This window comes from Lissotriton helveticus, chromosome 2_1, assembly GCF_964261635.1.
Source record: "Lissotriton helveticus chromosome 2_1, aLisHel1.1, whole genome shotgun sequence".
Taxonomy (NCBI): domain Eukaryota; kingdom Metazoa; phylum Chordata; class Amphibia; order Caudata; family Salamandridae; genus Lissotriton; species Lissotriton helveticus.
Genome location: NC_136059.1, coordinates 1061868631 through 1061895890, shown reverse-complemented (window position 1 = coordinate 1061895890; position 27260 = coordinate 1061868631). Strand labels below are relative to the sequence as shown.

At 46.4% G+C, this 27260-nt stretch overlaps 1 protein-coding gene across 1 annotated transcript in view; it reads right to left on the bottom strand.

Moving 5' to 3' along the window:
• The window catches only part of PRUNE2 (prune homolog 2 with BCH domain), a 1307647-nt gene that overhangs the window by 1026873 nt on the left and 253514 nt on the right, over positions 1–27260 (bottom strand). The window contains exons 2-3 of the mRNA XM_078677810.1: positions 11628–11732; positions 2408–2610 (exon numbers count right to left, since the gene is read on the bottom strand). Coding sequence (XP_078533936.1) covers positions 2408–2610; positions 11628–11732 — 308 coding nt within the window. The remainder of the gene's footprint in view (positions 1–2407; positions 2611–11627; positions 11733–27260) is intronic.

Here is a 27260-nt window from a genome sequence, read left to right as displayed (position 1 = left end):
GAAGTACATTTTTAGCTCACTCCTTTCAAAGATATACCTTATTAAAGTATTCCCATTTAGCCTATGGAGCCAATTTGTTACAATGAGGAAAAATTAAATTGGCAGTTTTTCCCTCATCAGGGCATATAAAACATGTTTTAAAATGTCCCTGCTTTTTTTTTTTTACATGGTACCCTACCCTGGAGGCACCTAGGTTAGACCTTAGGGTGGCTTATTTGTACAAATAAGGTAGTGTAAGACTTTGGAAGTGCCTTTAATTCAAAAGTCGAATTTGCACACACCTTGGCGACATTAGGTATGACCATAGCGAAGAGGAACATCGCAAAAGAATAGGGGCTCAAAACACTCACACTATGAGAGATTGGAGAATTGACATGGATATGGCAATGGTGGCCGAAAGAGTGGTGTTTGGACATAGAGGATGCCCCAAAAAATGGGACCGGTTTTGGGGAGAGTGGAATGCCTTCAGAGGTAAAATATGTGCAATACCGTCTGGTGATTCCTTATTGGAGAACAGTGAATGAACTGTAAAATGTGCAATGACCTTAATTGTAACAACTTTTTTCTCTCTAATATGGAAAAGCTGCCTTGTAACAGAAGTGACAACTGTAACAAATGTGTAACAATTGTCTCAATGCTCATTGGAAACTTTAATGTTATGTACCAAATAAAAAGTTACAAAAAAGAAAAAAAGTCGAATTTCCATATTGTTTTATTTTAAAAGCAGCCTGCAAAGTAGGGCTGCCCTAAAAATTACACCAAGCAACACAGCAGTGCACACGTAAGTGCATTAAATCTTCTGGGTCTCTACACCTACATGCCCTACCATATACTAGGGACTTACAGGTAGGTTGTCAGTACCAATTGTAATTATACCTAATTACCATGTACTTTTTATTCAGAGCACAGGCCCTGGATCTGGTTAGAAGAGTCAAGGGCGCAATCAGAGTCAGAAAACCAGCATCTAGTAGTCAAAATTGGGGCAAAAAGTGGGGTGATACTGCAAAAAACCCTGGTTTCTCATAATAATCCTGTCTGCTTTCTTACAGAAAATAAAATGTACTACTTGATGGATTTGGGATGGTATGCAAGCTGCCCTAATTATAGCTATTTAAAAGGAAACACTGCTCTACATGGAGCCAATTTTGATTACGCTTACCCCAACTCTGAGGGTTTGGTCCTATTGACTTAAACCTAATGTGAATCCATCTGCTATACTTTAAACTTTTTGAGGTTTAAGCGTATATACCAGCTTAGCGGTTTTACGCATTTTGAAAGCAGCAGTGAAGTTTTACTGATAGTTTATAGTCAAAACAATCAAAATGTCAGCTTGAGGAAGGGCTCAATGTAAATATAATTCTCTGTTTTGTAACATTTAACCCTTTCCTGTGCAAAGGTTGGATGAAAAATGTTTTGTAAGAGGCAACATGGTGAATTTTGAACATGTTCACTCAGCAAGACAAGGAGAGAAGTTGCTCATGGAAAATGTGATGGTGGGTGGGAAACCTCACAATTGCACATCACACTCTTCATTTCATGGTGACATCCCCAGAAACACATGGAGGTGATCCATCTTTTCCAAATCTCTGAAGGTGAACCTCATTCTGAAACCTACTGAGTCTTCTCAGTCATTTCCTCATTTTTAGACAATATTTTCAGTAATATGTGCCGACAGGCTGTAGTGAAATTGGCAGCAGGGCAGATTCCTAACAGTGCCCAACAACGGGATGAATCTGACGCCTGATCCGATACCTATGCAAAGTTTCATATCGTGATTCAACTTTTGAGGCATCTAAAGCAGTTGGAGGAATTAACCAAATTCTGCATGGAGGGTACTTGATGGGTAAAACGTTAGCATGGAACATAAAGGCAAGTAACAGGTTGGTACCACTGCAGGGGGCAGTGGTGATGGTGGAAACTCACACCAGTTTTAATTCTCGAAGTCTAGCTTGCAGATTGAGCGACAGGGGCTAAGTCTTGGTGATGTGAACTATGTGATTCTGACGTGGCAGTGTCCATGACATCTAAGTGCTGGGTTCAGGATTGCAGTGACTGTCTTTTACACTGCGTGTAGAGAGTGCCTCTTTCTCAACAAATATCTTATACAGTTTATTAATTTGTGAGGTCATCCTTTAAATTTGTAAAGAGGAGGACATGGGATTACAGCATTCCTTGTGTATTTATCCTTATCTCAATGACATTTAGATCGTTTATATTGATTACGAAATACCTGCTATCTTTGCCAGTAATCTGGTCAATCCCTTCTCACTTTGAGCACTCAGCCCATCTGTTACTTCATGGAATACTACCCCAGTAGTGGAAGCAAAATGGCCAATCACCTCATAACCAGAACAACACATCGAACTGAAATATTGATATCAAGCAGTGGGATTTGGATTTTCTGTACCTGGTCAACGCACAGCGATGAACAAGGGTCAAAGATAATTTTCCTTCCTCATCCAGCTGCAGTAAGTTGATTTCATCTCGAAAGATGAGGCATGACTCCGGGATACTCAGCTCTTCCAGAATGAATCGTATCTCGCTGTAAAAGCGGAATTCCGCCCTGGCAGTATTCAGCACCGGCAGACAGAGGACGTCGGGGGGGCTGATCTGCAACAGAAGGTGGCCAGGTCAGAGCAGAAGAAATCATTGTCCACAGGTAACCAATCGTGGGGTTTTAGAGGACAGCAGCATATACAATGAAATGTCTTACCTAAGCAACACTTTGGTATGTGTTTTACCCCATTGGACCCCAATGTCTGACAAACCTATTGATGTGCTACTTGCAGAAGGACACGAGATTGCAGCCCTCGCAAATGTGGATTGAGTGCAAGGGCTTTAACTTCATTGTTCACTTTCCTTAGTTATATCTACATCTATTATTAACATGACCCGTGTATTGGCTCTTTATTCTGAGAACAGATTATATCTAGACCTGTGCAGAATTTCAATGACACCAGAATAATTGGAGTCATTTCGGTAATTCTGCGTTACTCTTTGACTCGAGTGGCTACCCTCGCTGCTTTTTATGTCATGTTGCATTTAGCACGATTATTTAAGTGCAAAATGCATCCTCCTATCCATTTTACACATAAGGGTGCATTTTTCACAATGAAATTTGGGCTAAATGCAGGCTTATTCTTTTCGCGTAATTCTGTGTAATCTTACAACATTTTGGGGTAAATCTATATGATTACGCCACACAGAATTTTGCAAAATAAGCCCACTCCTAGTTATTTCTTGTTAATGTTGTTGACTCATACACAGTTTAAGTACATAATTTGCATACTCCTATGCATTTACTGTTATAGGAATTGTCAAATATCAACATTCTAGTGATAGTAACAATGTAGCGAAGCAAAGGTAAACAATTCTGTAGTTTTGTCTGAAGACCTTATTTTTTGTCTATAGCGGTAAATAATGTACATATAAATTCAGTAAAAAACATTGCTTACAGAGAAGTGAAATGGCCTGTGTAGTAACAATACCTAGACGTTCCATCTCTAGTTGAAGTGACTTCAAGTTTACAAAGAAAAATCATGAAAGTTACAAAAATATTCAGTTAACATAGCTATGGCAACTTACCTCCATGAATGTACTGCTCAGGATCTGAAGCATTACATTACAGATGTCATCACATAATCAGTGACCTCGACAGTGATATCATTGATGATATTACATACAGCATCAACAATGACATCATTAATAAAGATGTAATTGATGTCCCCAGCACTTAGCTCTGTACATTTCAACTGTTGATTCTTGTAATTGACAGTTAGCCATGTCTCCCACTCCCTATGTTACAACACTCGCCATCTGTGAGCATGAGAATCTGGCTAATGATATATCTACAGCAATATACGCGGGGGAGTCTTATGGGTAAATAACATATCTGGGAAATGAACCAACTGGTTATAAAATGCGGATGCCAGAAATGTCCATAAATGGGAATTTGGTGGAATAATTGCATGTTCAGAATATAGGAATTTAAATAATATCAGGAAGGGATATTTTTCTTGTAATTGTGTAAGAGGTCAGTCTTCAGTCAGGAACGACACAAACATTCCAGAATTGAAGTCTGCTCTTAAATTTAAACTTTCTCCCAACATGTTTGTGGTTTGATTGAAGCACCTACAAACAGATCAAAATTATTTTTTCAGTTTGAGAACTCATATCAGCATCAAAAACGTGGATAATCTAACGGTAGTGATTTTCGGGAATGTTTTTGTGGATACAAAAACATTTTTATGGATTTTAACTACAGCATTCCAGAAATCTCAAATAATGTGTCCAGTTTAAAAAACCAACCATAGTGATTTTATTTATTCAAAAAAACCTGTAAACGTGCTTAACAAGCCAATAACTTCGGAGTTTGAATAGTCAGTAATAAGCAATAGGTTTCAGAACTTTTATGTAAATTAACTGTTCAATACATACTGGGGCAGATGTACGACCGTTTTTTTGCCATCGCAAACGGGAATTAGGTCTGTTTGTAAACGCAAAATTGGTCTGCCCCATGCACAAACCATATTTTGCCAGTAGGTAACCTATTTCTGGCTCGCAAAATATGGTTTACGACTAGCTCTTTGGAAGGGCGTTCCAATGGCGTCCCTTTCTAATAGCGAGTCTAACAGCATTGTTTGATTGTTTTACACAGTTTACCACCTACTTCAAGTAGGTGGTAAGCCACTCGCAAATGGAAGGGGTCCCCTTTGTGAACGGGTGCGAAAATATTTTTTAAGAGAAGGCATTGGTCCCAGAGACCACTGCCTGCCCTTAAAAATTGAAATTGAAAAATCTAATTTTTCTTTTTTAAATGCAGCCTGTTTTCCTTTAATGAAAATGGGCTGAATTTAAAAAAATTGCTTTATTAAGAAAGCCGGCAAAGACATGGTGGTCTGCTGACCCCAGAAGGCCACCATCCCTGGGAGTGCTAGCCATTTGCAATGGGGTCACAAATTGCACCTGCCTAAATTGCACCTGTCTCATGAATAATAATGAGGCATGCAATTTGTGACCCCATTAGGAATTGCAAACAATATCTGAGACACTATTGTACTTTCCATTTTGCGAGTCGCAAATTGCGAGTTGCAATTTGACGCAATTTGCGACTCGCAAAATGGCATGGTGGTACATCTGGCCCACTATGATCTATGAGAAGTTTAGAACAATCTGACCTATCCAAAAAGGCATTTATGAGCACTTGAATCAGTACTAAAGAAGTCCTGATTCACCCGCTCGTAAATGTTTTTGTGAACTGGCCCTGAACTATCGAACTCTGTGAATGAAACTGCTTTCTGCTTCTACTAAGTGTGTATGACTATTATGACCATGATGCATGAGGCAATTCAGCTGTGACGTGTCAGCAGGGTGCTCCAAATCCCTTTGACTGGGTATGAATATTACCCAAATTGTATTTTTTAGAGATTTTGGGTCCGTATTACAATGCCATTTCTGATAACATGAAGCAGTATTACATCAGTAACTTGTGAATTGTGAATTGGTCCTATTGGGTTACAGGATCTTTAACTCAACTCACGTACTGTAGATTAAACATGGTTGGTGGTTGAGAGCATGTTCTTATGTTCACAAACATTGAAGAAAAGCTATTTCTTTAATATTTACAAACAGTCTCGAAAAAAAACTATCCAGCTCATAGCTGCCAGGCCTTGGCTAGAATTTTTTTTTATAATTTAGAAGTTTAGTGTATTTTCCTTCACTGGTGTTCTTATGTTCGTTAACATGTTTAGATTTAAGAAAACGTTTGCAAACATTACATTAAAACAGCTTTGAGGAACATTTCATTCATTTCATTTTTTGCCTCGTACATGGCTTTCATTATCACACACTAGCATTTTGTGAATTTGCAAAAAACTATCCAGCTCATAGCTGCCAGGCCTTGGCTAGAATTTTTTTTTATAATTTAGAAGTTTAGTGTATTTTCCTTCACTGGTGTTCTTATGTTCGTTAACATGTTTAGATTTAAGAAAACGTTTGCAAACATTACATTAAAACAGCTTTGAGGAACATTTCATTCATTTCATTTTTTGCCTCGTACATGGCTTTCATTATCACACACTAGCATTTTGTGAATTTGCATGTATTTCTTTAGTGGTGTGGCATCCCCTGTTCAAAAATGAAGCTTTTTCCAGGAGGATGTTCTCTCTTGGTTTGATATTACTGAGCTCTGCTTGCAATATATAGCGAAAACGGCACAGAGGCTGCTCTGAAGAACTGCTTTGTGACTTGTTAAGTGAGACGGAAAGATATGCAAGTGTTCTGGCTCAGAAATGGAGGTTAGAACTCTTGCGTTCATTCATTATGTATTATTTTCATTGGTGTCCTACTGACGTTGGCAGAAACACAATGAATTTGTACAGAGAATCGAGACAGCATATCTAGAATACAGGAATGTTTCGCTGATGGTAACATTTCTTCGTTTTTAAAGCGGAGCTCTTCTGCTATTGAAGTGATTTGCGGCTTTGAAGCAATTGTCAGCAAGTACAATAAACAGATACAGTTAGCTGGCATTATAAAATAATTAGAAGCTAGTACAAAAGTGCAAATGGCAAAAATATTTAACTTACATGAAAGCAGAAACACACAAATAAGAGATCTCTGATACAGTAAAATACCTCAAAGGAATGTGTCGCATGTCACTTCCCTTTTCCATTTTGTGGAATACCAAGAAACATTGCATTTGATAGGTAGATTTTTAGTTAGATTGATCCATGCACACTGGGTACCATGCTCATGGCCCACTGCTTTCATTTGACAATTTCATACATTTTGAGAGCTATAGTCATCATTTGCTTCAATTAGCTAATGGATGTGAGCACAATGACTTCTAAAAGGAAAGTCCAGGACGGACCACACACTGTTTATTGACCTGCCATAACTGCATGCGTGCATTACAACATTGAAAAAAACAGAAGATGATGAATTGCAGTTCTACATATGTATGTTCACAGCAACAAAGGATGGCAGAAGTTAGCAGGCTGCAGTGCCCTGTTACCAGCACATGATCATTCCAAAGAGGTCAGTGAATCATTGAGCAGGAAAACTGAAGTATTCCATCACTCAGCATAAGAGACTTTTCTCAGGAGAGACCAAGGATTGATTAGGCATTGAAATAAAACTTTCCTGTACCTTGTAAGGTATTTCATCAGCAGAATCTAAATACTAAGTAGGCATCAAAGCATGCAACCAAACATCCATCCTTCCTTCCTTCTTTCATTTGCGCCCCATTCTATGTATGCCCTTGTATCCTACAAGATTGTCTCTGTGTTGTGAGTGGCTGAATGTGTGTTTTTCCATGTTTTTGTCAGTGTGTCAGCCTCGAGCATTTGGACATGGCTATCAGGCTCTCCCTGGCTTGCTGTCACAGCTATCTAGATGGTCTGCCATTCTTAAATTTGTCAGGACCTCCTATGCCTTCCCCTTTATTCTCTTTCTTCTAGCCTATTTATCTTACATGCTTCCTTCTTGCCAAGCAGATGACTATCCTTTGCTATTGTCTAGTCCCTCATTATAGAAAAGATCATTCTGTTCACATGGGTCCATCTCATTCTCTCTTTCTTTTGTTTTGTCCTTTCCAAGATCCTGCCACAGCTAGCATGTTGTGTTTGTTTCAGAGCAGATTGAAGCACTATGCATGCAACCAACATAACATAGGGTCTCTTGACCTTGTGTATGGTTCACTGCAGTTCAAGCGATATGTGTATAGGGATGCCTATAGTTTTAGTTGCACGGATAGCTTTGTGTCTATGTGCAAGTTTGGCTGTAATTGTGGTAGTCTCTATATGGATATCTGTTAATATGATGCTCTTTCTATCTGCATTAAAGTGTGTTATTTTCTTAAGTGGCTCATGTTGATCCATCCTCGTTTTCAACATACTTACCCTTATTAAGATTTCATAACTTTTCCTTTTTAGAAATACCACCCAAGCAGTCCCAGTCTCCACCAATCAGAGGGATCGAAATGTGTCAAAAACATCTGTGAGTGGAGCAAGCCACTTGAGAAACAACCAGTTGGGACTGTACAAGGGACATGATCACACAAATGCCCTGCCTCGACTAGACCATTGGCTCCTTCCTTTGTCATAATTCTAATTCATTGGGAACAAATCAATTGTTAAAGGCGTTTCTCTCATCCTCCAGAATTTCTCTGGAATAATATTCTGCCCGAGTACTTTTAGTCCATGAGTCCACCACACTTTTAAAACTATATGCACTTTCTACTTGCAGGTGATCGTTTTCATTCACTATTGCTTGACTAGAAAAATCTTCGTTTCTATGTTCGAATTATCTTTTAAGAACAATCACTTTTTCGAATAATTGGTTCTCTTCTCACCAGCACGTCTCGGAGAATGAAATGAGAAATGTGCGATGTATTCTTTTTCTAAAATAGCTGTGGGGCTACTGTATTGATGACTGAACAACTGAATGCTCTCTTGTTCTCTTTTTGAAAATCAATTTGGATCAACTGGGGAGTCACTTTTGTAGGGTCTCATATAAGCGTTGAACAATATGAACAACTAACTGATTTCATAAGACACAGTTCCAGATGAAAATGCTGAAATTAATAAATGCAAGTATAAATTGCATTCATTGCATTAGTGCAAAAAAGACCACCGTTCCAAAACTAGCATAGTCTTTAGTTGAATCTGCATATGTTGTCACTGAACAATGCCATGTTCACTTGTGCGAAACACTCAGCATCCTTGTGTGCTTTTACTGCACTCTGTAACGATGCTCTAGGCCTGGTCTGAGGACAATATGAATTATTTATATTTTATGTTAACAATATTTTTATGTAAACCAAAAGAATGAATCACTTGATTTTGTCCTTTGAGTGTGTCAGTCTCTTTTCGTAGCTGAAAGACAAGCATGACCATCTATGATGAATGAGAGATGTGTCTATTCACTGGCAGTTATGGAAAGTCCTACATGTCACTAGGACACTCAAGAGTCGTGGAACAGGAAGAAAAACGTTTACAGTAAGCAAAGAAAGAATGTTAGAGTCCAGCCAGATGCAAAGATCTGGCATTATTTGACTGCTCCCGGGATGGGTTCAGTCTGAATTGAAAGCCTAGTTGACAAGCTCGGTTTTCAGACGTTTCCTGAACTGAAAGTAAGATAGTTCCGTTTTGAGTAAAAGGCTTATACCAACGTTTCAGGGCCTGGCCCTCCTTCACTTTTGCGACACAATTTATATCTTAGCGGTAAGCAAACTCCATGTCAACAGCGACAAAATATGCTTACCAACAAGATAATGATTCGCCCTCCGATTTAGATGAGGGTGGACAGTAGGTTTGGCTATGGCGGTGACTACTCTCTCAATGTTATTGCCAAACATCTGCAATGTCTTGACTGAGTATGTGTTGTCAGAGAAATGGCTAGATGCCTGCCTACTCAATTAGGAGGGGCAGATATAATTTTTTCTGTCCTCGCCGCCAAGCAAATCCAGGTGGTAAGAAACAGTAAAAAAGGAATAGTGCCCCCCTAGCCATGGAATATTACTCGCATGGCAAGGGGGGCATTTTCTTTTTCTCTTTTCAAAAAGAAAATCCTGTTTCAGGATTATTTATTTGAAAATAAAAAAGAAAAATGTTTGATTCAGGGCTCCATCATGTAGACGGAGCTCTGCACCAAAGAGCGAAGACCATTGACAGGAACCACCCTGATGGCAGATCCTGCTATTGTTTTATAAGTGACCACCAACATGGAGATCATTTATAAATTTGGTGGGCAGTCCAGGGCCGGACTGGCTACCGGGCGTTTTGACATGCCGCCGAGCTGGGGGCTGATTTCGTTGATGGGGACCTGCGTGTGCTGAACAAAATTCGTTTTGCTTTGTTTATTCCGAAGCACACGCAGGTCTCCATCAACAAAATAAGCCCCCACCGCAGTGACATCAGCCCCCAGCTCGGCAGCATGCCAAAACGCCTGGTAGCCAGTCCGGCCCTGGGGCAGTCTCTCCACCAGGGGAACGAGGTAATCTTCTCTTTCCCCCTGGCCGTCGGTCAACATTTAATTAGCGCCCTTAGTCTCTTAACAGCAAGTTATTGGATTGGATGAGCCAAGGGAGATTGTAAGTTTCTGGGCAGACAATAGTGGATTGTCAATTTTTTAATGCATTCAACCCTTGCCCCCGAATATCTTGTACATAATGCATAGTGTTTTAAATCTTATCCTGAATTTAACTGGGAGTTAATGGAGAGCTTTTAGAGCCAGTTAAACGTGGTCCTGTTTCTGTACATGCAAGGACATTCTATTGCAGTCATTTCAAATTGTCAATATGTTTTTAACATAACATAACATTATGTTATGTTATGTTTTTGAGGGGGAACGGTGGCCTCCTCAATAAGAGTCATTATGGACACTTCCTCCCTGTCCTGAACTTTTCACCTACAAATCACACATTTCAGCTGTGCTGGTATAATTTGTTCAATAGAAGCAAAACAATACTACAACATGCAGCATGCATTAGGCTTTCACCCAAAGGTCGAAGACTGGAAACACTGTTTGTAAGGACCTGGAAGAGGCAGTCACTCTATTAGGGAGTGGCCAGTGTATGCTATGTTACAGTGGTCAAGATCACTAAACGCCTTTGTCCATGTCACCTCAGTATGAAGGTTGGCCTGGGAAAAAAATTCCAATCCTTCAAACAATATGTGTTCTAGCTCTTGCCTACGTTTTAATGGGCTGTTTCCACAATAACTTTCAGTCCAGTGTAATTATGCAACACCTTGATTCTCAAACCCAGAACGTACAAAATTAGAATTCTGCCCTTAAAGGCTTGCACAGTTTCATCTGTAGAGAAATTCCCAGAATTCTTTTTTCGAAGGGATATTTTTCCAGCAAATTAATTTTACAAGAATATTGCTGTGCAAAAAATGTAGATGCTATTTTTAGGTAAACCTTAAGTTGACCATGTTTGTGAAGTTATATATTTTTTTACAAACTTAAAAAAAAATCCGGTTAGCACATTTTGCACACTGTCTTCTAGTTCTTGTTTTTCTTGCCCTGCTTGATCACATATGAAGTGTATTCTTTCACAATGTTCGTGATTTTATGTATTTAGTGAACCGAACCTCAATTTCCATGCAGCGGCTATTACGAGTTTTGTGGAATATGGGGCATCCATTCAAAAATCATCAGATGCTCGGAGCCAAACTTCCAGTGCTCTTGTCCCATTTAAGTACGGTAGAACTGCAGAGGCTGCAATGGCGGAGCCTCAGACTCCTCCACTGTAGTAAAAACTTGACTGTTGGTTCTAGGTCATATTCACAGCCACCCTTCCTTCTATTTAGGGTGAGACATCATTGGATTTCCTTAGCCGAGAAGGCATGGTAGTTCCATGCAGGTAATTAATCAATCCCCTCCCCCCCTCCCCATGTGCACACAGAAACCTCCCAATGCAAGTGGGTCATTGTTCTTTTTTTTTCCAAAACTAATTTCCTGCTTTAAAAGTTTGAGTTATAAAAACAAAAAACATTTGTAGAGCGTGTAAAAAAACATGGCACCTGCTTGGTTAACTGTTCTGCCTACAACAGATCGAAGTTTACATTAGTATTCAGGGCATCTTTTCATTTTCATCTCAGTCAACATCTATTGTTCCTTACCTTATCTAGATAATAGGCATAAGATAAAGCCGAAATGAGAGAATCAAAGTCACAGGTCTTGTTTCCAATAACAGCATGGACCTTGTCCAGGTGCTTTCTCTGGTTCTGAAATACATGAAAATGGAAAATAATTGCATTTAAATTTCAAAGCGAGAAAAGAGCAATGGGTATGAACATTTTTTGTGCAATTTTGATTTAAAGAGTTGCAAAACTGCTACACCTAATAATAGTCATAATGTCTTTTTTTATATAGCGCTTCATTCATCAGTTTTTACAGTCTCTAAGTTGCATATATGATAAAAGAACAAAGAGAGCCATCACATATCTCACATAACAAAATCACTGCTATAAAGCACAGCCCAATGCATGGACTCACAAACTGAAACATCCATGTCTCTGGAGATGACAAGGGATATTCATGATTTCCTGTGCCCAAAAAAAGAGGACCCATTGTCCCAACTAAAAAAGTCGCCAAATATAAGGCCCCAAACCAACAATCTACCGTGTAGATTTAGAATTAGGAGATAATCCCATTACAAGATATATCAGCATGACTGCAATTTATGCATATGGATTAGGATATTGAAGATTAACAGAAAATGTGTGTGGCTTGGAAAAGCACACACCTTTCCACAGGGGAATTCCTTATGGGCTCCCATTCTCCCCAACTGAAGGCTCAGCTTCCTGAGGGCCTTATATGACCTTGATACTAGGGTATCTGGAGGGGAATAGGAACACCTAGAGTCAAGGTATTAAATAAAATGTGATTCAATTGAAAAGCATAATTGAATTCTCGTTTCCCACCTGAGAGAGCCAGTGGTGGCTGCTTCCGGGAAGCAGCAGTGGGGTTGGTGGGGGGGGGAAGAGAGGGAGGGGTTTTACAAAAAGAAAATATTAACTTACTTGCCAGCCGGCCCGCTGGACTGCCACTGCTGGCTCTCCTCCATCTTCTTCCATGGCTTCTGTGCACGCAGGAACCACCCGGGCTCCTAAGCTTCCCATAGCCAATCACAACGCTGCAATGCAGCATTGTGATTGGTCTAAGGGCTGTGGATTGGCGCTCAGCCAGGGACTGGGGGCGTGGGCATGTTCTCCACCCAGGCTGAATGCAGCCTGGGTGGAGAACATGGAAAGTGCGCATGACTGTTCACAGGCGTGCCACAGTCATTATGCACCTTACGGAGTGCCCACCACTCCTCCCTCCTATTCTGAGAGCAGAGCTGCCCTGCCAGCAAAGCTGGCAAGCAGCAAGAACCCATAAAATGATAATAACATCAAGTTATTATCATTGTATTTGTCCTTCTTTAAACTGCTGAAAGAAGTGGGGCGACGCTCCTCTGCCTTAGGAGAGAAGCCGCAACTGGAGAGAGACACAGCAATGTCTTACTAATTTGAAAGTGGTCAAACAGAGAAATCCAATGCCAGGAGGCGTGTTGGTCCTGCATGATATTGCTAATGTACCTGTAGAATATTCAATATCCCAATATGTTTATTTTAAATGGTCAAAGACTCCTAGGATGTGTAACACAAATCTGTCAACAAAGACAGCAATGAGTGCACATGTTTTGGGTAAGTATCCCTATTGTACCTAGTATGGGTTGTTCTGAAGGAGTAATGCATGCTAATCTTTGAGGGTGAAAATGGCAAATTCTCAAATGGAGTGTATCCTTTGAATATGCAGCACAGGCAGGTTAGCCTGTGGGGCAGACACTGCTGGAAAATTAAGCTAATCTTCCTCTCTGACAAATAATCAGCTGTAGAGAAGTGACACACAAAAGACGATATGGCAAATGTTATCTTGTACCTCACATTCAGAACACAACTTTACAGGCTCTGCTCGGTCCACAGTCTTATCTTCGCAAGGGTTTGAAAGAAATAAGAGCTCTGAGAATTCAGTGAGAACCCAGATAAAGCTCAGTTGCGAGAGTAAAAAGGAAGTTCGCACAATAAAGAGAGTTCTGTCAAGGGAGGCTCAGAATATCTCCACTCTGCACAGGTGTTTAGACAAAATATTGGGGAAAAAATATTGTGTGGACAAAATATCGTGTCAAGAATATCGAGTACAGAAATATTGTGAAGGTAAGTTTCTATGGGTAAACAAACTTTATAACTCCACATCTATGTACCTTGAAAATATATATATCTTCAAGGTACATACATGTGAAGTTAAGAATAGTAAATCTATACTTACCTATTTACACTTACCTTCTTAACACCTTCAGCGCTACCGCGTTTACCTGCCCTGCGCTGAGAAAGGAGTAAATGGCTTGTTTGTGACAAAGCCAGCTCGTCATGAGCGCAGGGCAGGTAACGCCCATGACGAGCTGGCTTTGTCATTAGCGTCGAAGTGGTTAATATTGTGGTCCTCAATATTTTAGACATAATATTTTGTCCACACAATATTTTTGTCAACGATATTCTGTCAGTGAACCGTGCACACCAAAGCTTGAGCTTAACAAAGAGGCTCCACCTCCAATCAACCTCTTACAAAGTATCAGCTCTGGAGCCAAGAGGTGTCAGATTCAGAAAGGTTGTTTAGACACCCCAGGTCTCCCCAAAACTTCAGCAACTCAGACAGATGAGGAGATTGCGACCTAAGTATCTGGGGGGTGTGTTTTAAGCTTCAATTACTGATAGGCATACCATTGGCTAGGCACATCTGCAGAGTACTAACTACATAACCAATCTTCTGTTATTAACACATTAGTGAAAATGTAAGGCACAAGTTTAATCTTCCATCATTGTCATTCCTAATTAGAGAATCTGTACAAAACATTTCTATTTAACTTTAAGTGGGCTCTCTTACATCTATTATGACACAAGAGTAACACAAACATTAGTGTTGTGTATATAACGAGCATAAATGAGGAAATCACAAACTTGCTACTCCATTCCTCGAGATGATCAGGCAATAGTTCAGGTAATTTCACAACTATTAGTAATTGCATTAGGTTTCGCCTATTTGATTAATAATATGCTTTTTTGTTGAAGTTGCAGCTTCCTGAGTAGCTGTACAATATAAGTAACAGAACATCTGTTAAAGTGTTATGACTTGCTTATGTACAAAAAGGCACTATATTATGCTGTTACTAGTGGTATTATAAAGTGGGGAGATTAGGTCAATTGTGGAGGACAAAGATACAAATAAAACATGTACCTGATAAGAAGGCTTGGAAGTGGCGCAGCTATGGGAAGAATAGGTAAAGAAGGGGTCACTGCACCTGCTGCACCATTGAAATCATACCTCTAATGCCTGCCAGATAGCTGCACTTTGCCTGTTTTAACAAATGTGCAGACGGTGTTCTTTATATTATATAAAAACAAAAATAGAGAAGGCTGTTTAAATTACTCTGGAGAACTCAAACCCTTTTTAGCAATTATTAAGCTAAAATACCACGTGTTAAAAGTAAGCAAATAAATATGAACACATTTTACATCCACGGAAAGATGAACGGCAACATTTTCAATATTAGGAAATAAGTCCTGCTTCATTCAATTACCATGTTGCTTATTCAGATGGTCAACGGAAAATACAGCAAACATTATAACATGTTTTTGGTGCTAGAACCATCCAATCTGCACAGTAAAAAAAAAGCCAGTCTAACACCTAACTGCATACAAAGCTAAATGATCGGTGTTAATAAATTGGGGAACTCACACCAAAGATGAAAACAACTTTTATTAATTTAAAAGTATTCCAAACTAATAGATACCTTCCAAAATAATAACAGCAGCACAAATCCCATACAGACACCAAACACGCTTGCTCACAAAGACAAGCTCTGACACAATGCGACAACAATGCCCAGCAGTTGGAGTTTTCAAATTCACTGCTCTTCAAATTATACAGACTCCCTTCCAAGCTAGTAGAAGGAACAGGCTGCAATTACAAAACTTGAGGAATACTTTTAGAACAGTGTATAGAATCCAAGATTTTGCGGAAGTTGTCTGGTGCTATAATGTTATACAAAAATTGTCTCAACGAATAAAGGAGGTTATAACATCCCTTCAGAGCATCACGGAGCGTGCTCATGTAAAGCACTGCAAACACATTGGGGCTCATTAGGATGGCGGACGGAAGAGCGACCGCAGCCCTGGAGTACGTGGAAAATGCCTTTTCCGTGTCTGCCAGCCGCGGACACTCCGTCCGCCATATCAGGATAGCAAACAGTGTCAAATTTCCGTCCGCGACGGAAAAGCACGCACCGCCGCCCAACTACACCCGACGGACGGAACAAATCCTGAGACTCCGCCGTACGTACTGACGTCTAAGACCGTCCCCCAAATCAAGATGGCGGAAAATACACATAAAACCGCAGCGGAAAAACAACCTGTCTGAACACGGCGGATTCCCCACAGCGAAGAAAAGATACATAGCAGAGATACCCACCACAAGCTGCTCGCCACCATGGACCCAGCGCTACACGCTTTCCCGATGCTCTTCGCGATCCACCACGTCCTAGTCTTGGCCCACCATGGACGCCGACGCAGGTAAGGCACAAAGCATTGGCTGCATGGAGGGGAATACCTGCAAGGGTCGTGACGTAGGGAGGGGGAGTGTCATGTCACCGAAACCACTGATGAGAAGCAAATAGAAATACACATTTGTAGTACGCAAGCATGAATGACAACGACAAACCACGAGACATGATTGACTACCTTTATTGCACATAATAGGGGTATAATCACAGTGTATGCGTGAGCATGGGCAAAGTGGGCACCAGAGCATGAACATCAGAGGCAGCACATCAGAGGGCAGAATGCAGTATCAGAACATCAACAGGGCATTGTGGACTACAGAGCAGGTACATCAGAGGCAGCACATCAGAGGGCAGAATGCAGTATCAGAACAGCAACAGGGCATTGTGCCCAACAGAGCAGGTACATCAGAGGCAGCACGTGAGAGGGCAGAATGCAGTATCAGAACAGCAACAGGGCATTGTGGGCTACAGAGCAGGTACATCAGAGGCAGCACGTGAGAGGGCAGAATGCAGTATCAGAACAGCAACAGGGCATTGTGGACTACAGAGCAGGTACATCAGAGGCAGCACATCAGAGGGCAGAATGCAGTATCAGAACAGCAACAGGGCATTGTGGACTACAGAGCAGGTACATCAGAGGCAGCACATTAGAGGGCAGAATGCAGTATCAGAACAGCAACAGGGCATTGTGGACTACAGAGCAGGTACATCAGAGGCAGCACATCAGAGGGCAGAATGCAGTATCAGAACAGCAACAGGGCATTGTGCCCAACAGAGCAGGTACATCAGAGGCAGCACATCAAAGGGCAGAATGCAGTATCAGAACAGCAACAGGGCATTGTGCCCAACAGAGCAGGTACATCAGAGGCAGCACGTGAGAGGGCAGAATGCAGTATCAGAACAGCAACAGGGCATTGTGGGCTACAGAGCAGGTACATCAGAGGCAGCACGTGAGAGGGCAGAATGCAGTATCAGAACAGCAACAGGGCATTGTGCCCAACAGAGCAGGTACATCAGAGGCAGCACGTGAGAGGGCAGAATGCAGTATCAGAACAGCAACAGGGCATTGTGGACTACAGAGCAGGTACATCAGAGGCAGCACATCAGAGGGCAGAATGCAGTATCAGAACAGCAACAGGGCATTGTGGACAACAGAGCAGGTACATCAGGGGCAGCACATGAGAGGGGCTAAGTGCATCAACAGTCCATAGCACTGAACATGTCCATCAGAGGCAGCACGTGAGAGGGGCTAAGTGCATCAACAGTCCATAGCACTAAACATGTCTATCAGAGGCAGCACGTGAGAGGGGCTAAGTGCATCAACAGTCCATAGCACTGAACATGTCCATCAGAGGCAGCACATCAGAGGGCAGAATGCAGTATCAGAACAGCAACAGGGCATTGTGGACTACAGAGCAGGTACATCAGAGGCAGCACATCAGAGGGCAGAATGCAGTATCAGAACAGCAACAGGGCACTGTGGACAACAGGAGCAGGTACATCAGAGGCAGCACATGAGAGGGGCTAAGTGCATCAACAGACCATAGCACTGAACATGTCCATCAGAGGCAGCACATCAGAGGGCAGAATGCAGTATCAGAACAGCAACAGGGCATTGTGCCCAACAGAGCAGGTACATCAGAGGCAGCACGTGAGAGGGCAGAATGCAGTATCAGAACAGCAACAGGGCATTGTGGACTACAGAGCAGGTACATCAGAGGCAGCACCTCAGAGGGCAGAATGCAGTATCAGAACAGCAACAGGGCATTGTGCCCAACAGAGCAGGTACATCAGAGGCAGCACGTGAGAGGGCAGAATGCAGTATCAGAACAGCAACAGGGCATTGTGGACTACAGAGCAGGTACATCAGAGGCAGCACATCAGAGGGCAGAATGCAGTATCAGAACAGCAACAGGGTTTTGTGGACTACAGAGCAGGTACATCAGAGGCAGCACAAGTACGTGTCCCAACCAACCCGTCCCAGGGACCACAACAGTGCAAGGCTGTTCTCAATGGACAATGGACACACCATGTTAAATAACATGTGAGTGAAGTGATCAGCACCTCACATCACAGAATCAGGTGGACTGCGTGAACTACCTGCCTCGGACACACTGTCAGCACCAGAAACAGGAGTGTGAGACACAGCCACAGCCCGAGTGACAGACACATGGGCCACAGACCCAGACACACTGCCAGCACCAGAAACAGGAATGTGAGACACAGCCACAGCCCGAGTGACAGACACATGGGCCACAGACCCAGACACACTGCCAGCACCAGAAACAGGAATGTGAGACACAGCCACAGCCCGACTGACAGACACATGGGCCACAGACCCAGACACACTGCCAGCACCAGCAACAGGAATGTGAGACACAGCCACAGATGTAGTGACTGACACGTGAGCCACTGACCCAGACAGACTGCCAGCACCAGAAACAGGAGTGTGAGACACAGCCACAGATCTACTCACTGACACATGAGCCATAGACCCAGATACACTGCCAGGACCTGCAACAGGAGAGGGCACAACTGAGACTGTGCTACTACATGATGCATGACAGCAAACAACAGACACAGTGGCACTATCTGATACATTAGAGTCAACTGCACCTGCGCCACTGGGACCACTGAAATGATGAGCCACAGGGCTATATGGGCCTGGAGGCAGGGTGGCCCTGGGAGCTGGGGATAGCTGACCTTGAGCGACATCGGGGTGGGCAGGTGTCAATGGTGTGTGTCTGCGTTTCTTAGGGATATGTGAGTGCACCCTGGACAGGACAGGACTGGCAAGTGATGGTGACTCTAAACAAATATCACCCACCATAGGTGGAGCATCTGCAGCCGGGGATCGGGTTTCTGGGGACGTGCTGGAGCCTGCTTGTCGTTTGCTGTGTGCCTGCCGCCTGGACTCAGAATCATGTGTAATGGGGGATGCAACAACAGGGGACTCCCTCCTCTGCTTCTGACTGGCCTGGATGGGAGTGGAGGTATGGGGGGACTCCGCCGCGCAGACATCTGTTTGGCGTTCATTCGAAAACATCAGCCGCAGTGCAGCCAGGGGTGATGTATGCCTGTCCTTGAGTGCGCCATTGTCCATGGTAGAAGCCTTGTCCGTAGGATGTGCCTTATCCGTAGGTGGAGTGTTGTCTCTGGATTTTGCCTGTGCCTTGGTCGGTGCCCTGTTCCTGCCAGCAGACTTGTCTGTGGTGTACCTGTCTCCAGTAGACACCTGCTCTCTGTGTGTGTCCCTGCCCTTGGGAGATGGACCTTGCTCTGTTGTGTGCCTGTCCTTGGGAGTCTCCCTGCTCTTAGGAGGTGCCTTTGTCTTTTGACTGTCCCTGTCCCTGTCCTTGGGAGTGGCCCTTTCCTCTGTTGTGGGCCTGCCCTTGGGACTCTCCCTGCTCTTAGGAGGTGCCTTTGTCTTTTGACTGTCCCTGTCCCTGTCCTTGGGAGTGGCCCTTTCCTCTGTTGTGGGCCTGCCCTTGGGACTCTCCCTGCTCTTAGGAGGTGCCTTTGCCTTTTGACTGTCCCTGTCCCTGTCCTTGGGAGTGGCCCTTTCCTCTGTTGTGGGCCTGCCCTTGGGACTCTCCCTGCTCTTAGGAGGTGCCTTTGTCTTTTGACTGTCCTTGTCCCTGTCCTTGGGAGTGGCACTTTCCTCTGTTGTGGGCCTGCCCATGGGACTCTCCCTGCTCTTAGGAGGTGCCTTTGTCTTTTGACTGTCCTTGTCCCTGTCCTTGGGAGTGGCCCTTTCCTCTGTTGTGGGCCTGCCCTTGGGACTTTCCCTGCTCTTTTGAGGTGCCTTTGTCTTTTGAGTGGCCTTGTCCAAGGGACTGTCCATGGACTTGTGAGTATCCCTTGCCTTGGGAGTACCTTTTGTGTTGAATGCCTGTGTAGCATGTGAAGGCATGTCCCCCAACAACACTTGTGGATCCTGTGTGTGTACTCCAGTGTATCTGACGTTGTCTTCGTGAACAGATTTTGCTGACCTAGGGGATGGTGTCTGTGCCCTCCGTGCCCTGACGTGCTGTCTGATGCTGCTTCTAGTGCAATAACCTGTATTAGAGTCCTGGTCAGAATATTCACTACCCCCTGAGATATCCAGTGGTGTAGATGGGGAAACAGAAGTAGCACCCTGTCCCTGCGACTGTACTATTGCAGACGACACACTGCTTGCCAATGACTGCACTGTCCTGTGTAGACCAGCAAGATCGCCATGCATCCCTTCCATGAATGCCACCACCTGCCCCAACTTCCTATCATGGTCTTGGAAAGCATTTGTCATATTGGTCTGCCCCACACACAGCTGTCGCAGCAGATCAACGGCCTCAGCACACAGTGCATTTTGGCTCACCGTGGCAGGGGCAGCGGTGCCTGCACCGAACGCCACTCTGCTCCCCCTACTCCTGCGTGCACGAACAGTACATGGTGCAGTTGGCGGAAGTGTGGGCCCTGTGTGCTGTGTTCCGACAGAAGGTGTTGATTGCCCACTCCCAGTCTGTGACAACAGTGCTGGCTCACCAAGATTTTCCGAAGATGAGGACGATGGTGTCTCCACATGCGAGTCCTCAGGGACGGTCCTGTCCCCCTCTCCGGCGCTGCCCTCCTCTGTGTCAGTCTGCGTGTGTGCGAAGTCTGACCCGGACTCATTGCCTCCACTAATCTCCTCCGTCTGTGGCTGAGTGTCCTCTGTCATAGCTGAAATGCACATAAAAGAGGTGTAAGTCATGGGCACACTCACGTCCAGAAGGACAAGGATTCCCTAATTCCATAGCTGACAAAGTTCTTGTAGCCCCCATCCTGCACACGGCCCACCTCTACCAGTCATCCTCACATTACATAAGCGTTGGTGGCCGTGACACATGTACAGCGTGCGGACAGGGCAGGAGCACGTACACCTGCACACATGTCTTGCCATGGGGCCACAGACCACTACGGCATGTGCTTCAACACTCAACTACTAAGCAAGTGGCGTGTCAACATGCCGGACCTGGATGTCAAATTACACCCACCCAATGGGACCAACATGGCATCGCAGAGATACATACGCACCACGGAACTCAATACTGTGTCTGTGCACCAATACATGCATTGCACTCCCAAGTATCCTACACAGACAGTATGCTCACCGCTAGTTTGCTGTTAATCGACACTCAGCCGTTCGGACAGGTCAGGATACGTCACAGCAATGATACGGTGCATGAGAGGGGTCATGGAGCGTCGGGCCAGACGTGGCGTCCTTGGAATCATCCCCAGTGTCACTTCCGCTACATTCTTGCTCAGCCTGGAAATGTCGTCCCAGCGTTTGTGGCAGTGTGTATGTTGTCTGTTGCACACCCCCAATGCCCGTACTTCACGTGCAATGCTCCTCCACACGTCCTTGCGAAGGTGCAGCTTGACCTACCATGATGGGAGACAAAAGGGTGTAAGTCAGTGGACAGCTGGCCTGTCACACAGATAGGGGCAACACGTATCTGTCATCCGCCATGCACAGTCCAAAAAATATGTCGAGCCCACACTACACAGCTAAGATTGCAGTAGCCAGGAGTCATTGGCCACCTCATGCACACCAACATGTCCCACACTGCACTTACCACCTGTCCGGGTGCGCCGTAGAGTCGTCCATTGTTGCGGAGCACACCGTCCACGAGGACATCAAGCTCCGCGGCGGTGAAGGGACGAGACCGGATCTCTTTGGCTCTCAACATGGCAAGATCACGGAGTATGGCACTAGAGCAGCAGTCGGTGATCAGCTCAGCAGCAGCAGCAGGTCGAGGTGATGGTCACAGGCAGCAGTCGGTGGTCAGCTCATCAGCAGCAGCAGGTCGAGGTGATGGTCACAGGCAGCAGTCGGTGGTCAGCTCAGCAGCAGCAGCAGGTCGAGGTGATGGTCACAGGCAGCAGTCGGTGGTCAGCTCAGCAGCAGCAGCAGGTCGAGGTGATGGTCACAGACAGCAGTCGGTGGTCAGCTCAGCAGCAGCAGCAGGTCGAGGTGATGGTCACAGGCAGCAGTCGGTGGTCAGCTCAGCAGCAGCAGCAGGTCGAGGTGAACAGGCAGCACTGGTTCTCAGGGTAGGATGTGTGCTTTTTGACAACACACATATATAGGGCCCTCAGCACGGGTCAGTGGCATACGTCGCCAGCAATTGGTCAGCCCTGGATGCGTGTTCGTAAAAGGGACAATGACTGGCCCTGGTGTTGCGGTGCACAGCTTCCGCTACTTTCGATTGGCCATACGCGGCCAGCGTCCCTCTTCCCATTGGCTGCATGTGCACGGACAGTCACGGTCACACATCGGCAACCGCACGTGCAAGCTTCCGGCACGGATGCTTCAGTTGCAACAATGTTCTATCACTGGCGCCACCATGGCGGTGCACGTACTCTGCGGGGGAGGTGCAGGCCTAAACACCCTTTAGATGTACTCAATGGACATGGCAGTTCATGTCCCCTCTTACAGTCACATTGCATCATCCACCGTACACCGGCCGGGGCGGCCGGGCCTAGGACGGCCGTGCCGGCCATGTCCACAACCGCCGTGCCAGGCCGGGCCTAGGGCGGCCGTGCCGGCCATGTCCACAACCGCCGTGCCAGGCCGGGCCTAGGGCGGCCGTGCCGGCCATGTCCACAACCGCCATGCCGGCCATGTCCACAACCGCCGTGCCGGTCATGTTCACAACCGCCGTGCCAGGCCGGGCCTAGGGCGGCCGTGCCGGCCATATCCACAACCGCCGTGCCAGGCCGGGCCTAGGGCGGCCGTGCCGGCCATGTCCACAACCGCCGTGCCGGCCATGTCCACAACCGCCGTGCCGGCCATGTCCACAACCGCCGTGCCAGGCCGGGCCTAGGGCGACCGTGCCGGCCATGTCCACAACCGCCGTGCCGGCCATGTCCACAACCGCCGTGCCGGCCATGTCCACAACCGCCGTGCCAGCCATGTCCTCAACCGCTGTGCCAGGCCGGGCCTAGGGCGGCCGTGCCGGCCATGTCCACAACCGCCGTGCCAGGCCGGGCCTAGGGCGGCCGTGCCGGCCATGTCCACAACCGCCGTGCCAGGCCGGGACTAGGGCGGCCGTGCCGGTCATGTCCACAACCGCCGTGCCGGCCATGTCCACAACCGCCGTGCCAGGCCGGGCCTAGGGTGGCCGTGCCAGCCATGTCCACAACCGCCGTGCCAGGCCGGGCCTAGGGCGGCCATGCCGGCCATGTCCACAACCGCCGTGCCGGCCATTTCCACAACCGCCGTGCCGGCCATGTCCACAACCGCCGTGCCAGGCCGGGCCTAGGACGGCGGTTGTGGACATGGCCGGCACGGCCGTCCTAGGCCCGGCCTGGCACGGCGGTTGTGGACATGGCCGGCACGGCGGTTGTGGACATGGCCGGCACGGCTGCCCTAGGCCCGGCCTGGCACGGCGGTTGTGGTCATGGCCGGCACGGCCGTCCTAGGCCCGGCCGCTCCGGCCGGTGTACGGTGGATGATGCAATGTGACTGTAAGAGGGGACATGAACTGCCATGTCCATTGAGTACATCTAAAGGGTGTTTAGGCCTGCACCTCCCCCGCAGAGTACGTGCACCGCCATGGTGGCGCCAGTGATAGAACATTGTTGCAACTGAAGCATCTGTGCCGGAAGCTTGCACGTGCGGTTGCCGATGTGTGACCGTGACGGTCGTGCACATGCAGCCAATGGGAAGAGGGCCGCTGGCCGCGTATGGCCATTGGAAAGTAGCGGAAGCTGTGCACCGCCATGGCGGCGTGAATGATTTTATCTTGTCAGACGCTGCACCGTGATGTGTTGTCTGCAGTTGCGTCATGAGGGTTGTGAGCGTGATAGGGAAACTTCATATGTCATTCACTATTCCATGTGTGTCCATACTATGCCCATCGGTGGGCACACAATGTGCAACAGATGTGCATTTTGACGTGTTGACGTCGGGTGTGACCCTACAGACGTTATTACATCTTCACATCTACACAGTACATCACGGCTGTATGGCCACATTCTGAATCTGTTGTCAGTGTGTGGTTCTGGCGAGGTGACTACAATGGTGGTGGTACACATGCATTCAGTGTATGTGTCTTGGCTGTTGTGTCACCATGTATGTAATTACCGTATGCTCAACATTATTGGTGTTGGCATTGGTGCATGATGACATGGTGTGTGTGTATCATTATCGTTTGTGTGCATGCACTTGCATGTGTGTCTGTGATGTGGCTTCTAAACATTAGGGTCAAGACACACGTATTGTCAGTAATGTTCACATGTGACTAAGTTGCGTTGTACGTGTTGACACACTTCCTGTTGCAAGTGGCTGCACATTGTTAAAGGGCCACTCCGTATTGTATTAACTATCAGAGATGTCACACATATGACCATTCTCCTAAACATTTTTGTTCTTGCTAATGTTGGCTTACATGTGATGGAGTTGCACACGTATGCGTCGTTTGGAAGTTGACTCAAGTTACATCTCTCTCCCACACAGGAGGGCTCCAAATGTGCATCGGCCATACACTGTGCTGGAGGATATGGTTGACGAGGAGGTGATTAGGAAATTCCGGCTGGATCGACGTCGGTTGATGGAGCTTGTTGCCCAATTGTCTCCTCCTCTGCAGCCACGAAGGACGTATCCTGGTTCTATTACACCCACAGCAAAGGTTATGGCGGCACTACACTTTTTTGCTACTGGCACCTTTCAGTACACAGTTGGACATGCCGGGGGGATGTCACAGTCCATGTTCAGCATGGTACTTCGGGATGTTTTAAAAGCTATGATGCTGTACAAGGATGACTATATCCATTTCCCACGCCCGGAAGAGTTGCCAGCAGTAAAAGCAGACTTCTATGCACTGGGCCAGATACCACACGTAGTGGGTTCCATTGATGGCACACATATCGCTATCATTCCACCACGGGCACGCAAGCAGGTTTTTAGGAATCGGAAGCACTTCCATTCGCTGAACATGCAGGTGGTGTGCCTGGCCGACTACATCATCTCCCATGTGTGTGCAAGATTTCCAGGCTCCGCACATGACGCCCACATCATGCGGAGCAGCATTGTCCCCCAACTGATGTCAAATCTGCGTCCTGGTCAAGCGTGGCTTGTTGGTGAGTCTGGCGTGGGGACTTTTGTGATCTCTGTGTGGCATGGGGTACCCACCATATCTGGATGTGATATTTGTGTCTGTCATCCCCCTACATAGGCGACTCGGTGTACCCAAACCGGCCCTGGCTCCTGAGTCCCATACGTAATCCTACAACAAGGGTGAAATGCGCTACAATGATGCACATGGAAGGACACGCAGAGTGGTTGAACGTACCTTTGGACTGCTAAAGTCAAGGTTTCGGTGCCTGGATAAGACCGGAGGGGCCCTGCCTTACTCACCAGGCAAAGTATGCAGGATCGTGGTTGCCTGCTGCATGCTCCACAACCTGGCCGTGCGCAATGACATTGAACTGCTCTTGGACCCTGAAGACGAACAAGTTCCTCGGCCTCCCATCCCACCCATGTCGACTGATGAGGATAGTGGTGAGGAAGAAGGTGTGGACCAGAGGCGCCAGCTCATTGATCGCTACCTCCCTTGAATGTGAGTAACTACCTGTTGTGCCGGTTGACAATGCCTCATGTATGTTTGCTGGTGTTGTGTGGATGTGGGGTGCATCAGCTGTGTGTTCTGGTATGTGCTGGTTGCATATGTGTGTGTCCATTTATTTGGACATGCAAGTCTCCATGATGTGTGTCCTCTCATCCAATGCTTTTGTGATGAGTGTAGTTTGTGGAATGTTGCTGTGCAGTGTGTTGTGATGTGTGTGATTCTGTTTCCTAACGTCTGTTTGCTGTCTCTGAATTTCCCTAGGTAACTCCCGCAGCGCCATGAATTTGTACGACTTGGATCCCTGCACCTGGTTACGTCTGTTTCTGAGGCAATCATGTGATTAAACATGGAGGCAACACATCATTGAGTGTGTAAGTGGAATTTATTTACAGGCTGTGCATTTGTGCAGGTGAATATTTACAAGTAAGTGTGTGGTGGGGGAGTTGGAGTTGAAGGTAATGGCAGATGAAATGTCCGTGCTGACACCACATTGGGAGGTGTCAGGCTAGTCCAGCAGACCTGTGGCAATGATTGTCTATGTGGGACAGGATAGTTGGCAGGGTGAATGGCTGGCTCGGGCAGTGTCTGAGTCATTGGCGGCCCCTCTTGGAGCGTGTGGATGGCGCACCCACACTGCTCTCACCCACTTCCAGCCTCGGACGGCCCCTCCGTCTTTGAGGTGGAACAGAGTCAGCTGGCGGTGCAGGTTGTTCAGGGGCCACATCCGTCGGCAGGGGCACAGGTGGTGGTGGTGGTGGCGGTGGGGGTGGCGGTGGTGTTGCTGGCCGTGGCGCCAGGACAATTGGTTGAAGGGGGGTGGGGTTGTTCCGGCCTATCCATTCCCTCCACATTGTTGTCTGCTGGCCCATGATGTCCACTATCTGGCCAAGGTAGCCCGATATTTCACGCAACATGTTCGTGTTGTCCACCGAGTCCTGGTGGGCACAATCTGCCTGTTCCTTGGAACGGTCGTATGAAGCCTGGCACCTGGCTAGGGCTTCAAGGGACTCTGCCACAGGATGGGGTGGGTGTCCTTCCTCAGTGCGGCGGAGTGTGGACCTCCTGATTGCCTGATGTGGCCCCGCCTCTCTCCTTTGTGGCCCAATCACCCTGCTTGGGTGGGGGGCCGATGGACCTGCGTCGTGCGGTGGGTTAGGCAGGGTGGCACAGGCAGGAGTGGTGGTACTGGTGGTTGGTGCTGGTGGTGCTGGTGGTGGTGGTGGTGACTCTGCAGATCACTGAGGCCGGTGTCGCTGGTGTTACACATGCGACGGTTGACGGAGCCGGGATTCCCTGTGAGCCAGATGGCCCTGGCTGTCTGCTTGGGCCCGCACCATCCTCACCAACGGAGCTGCCTGTGTCATCGTCCCCAGAGAGTCCGGTATGGGTGTGAGGCGAGTCTGGCGGCCGGATGCTGGTTTCCCCAGTCAGATTACGATCACCTGAGGGACAAGATTGTGCAGGTCAGTATCGTGGACATTACATGTTCATATCAATTTGTATACATTTCTGTGTCCTGTCGCACACACCCCACCCACCACCACCACCCTCCCTGTGGA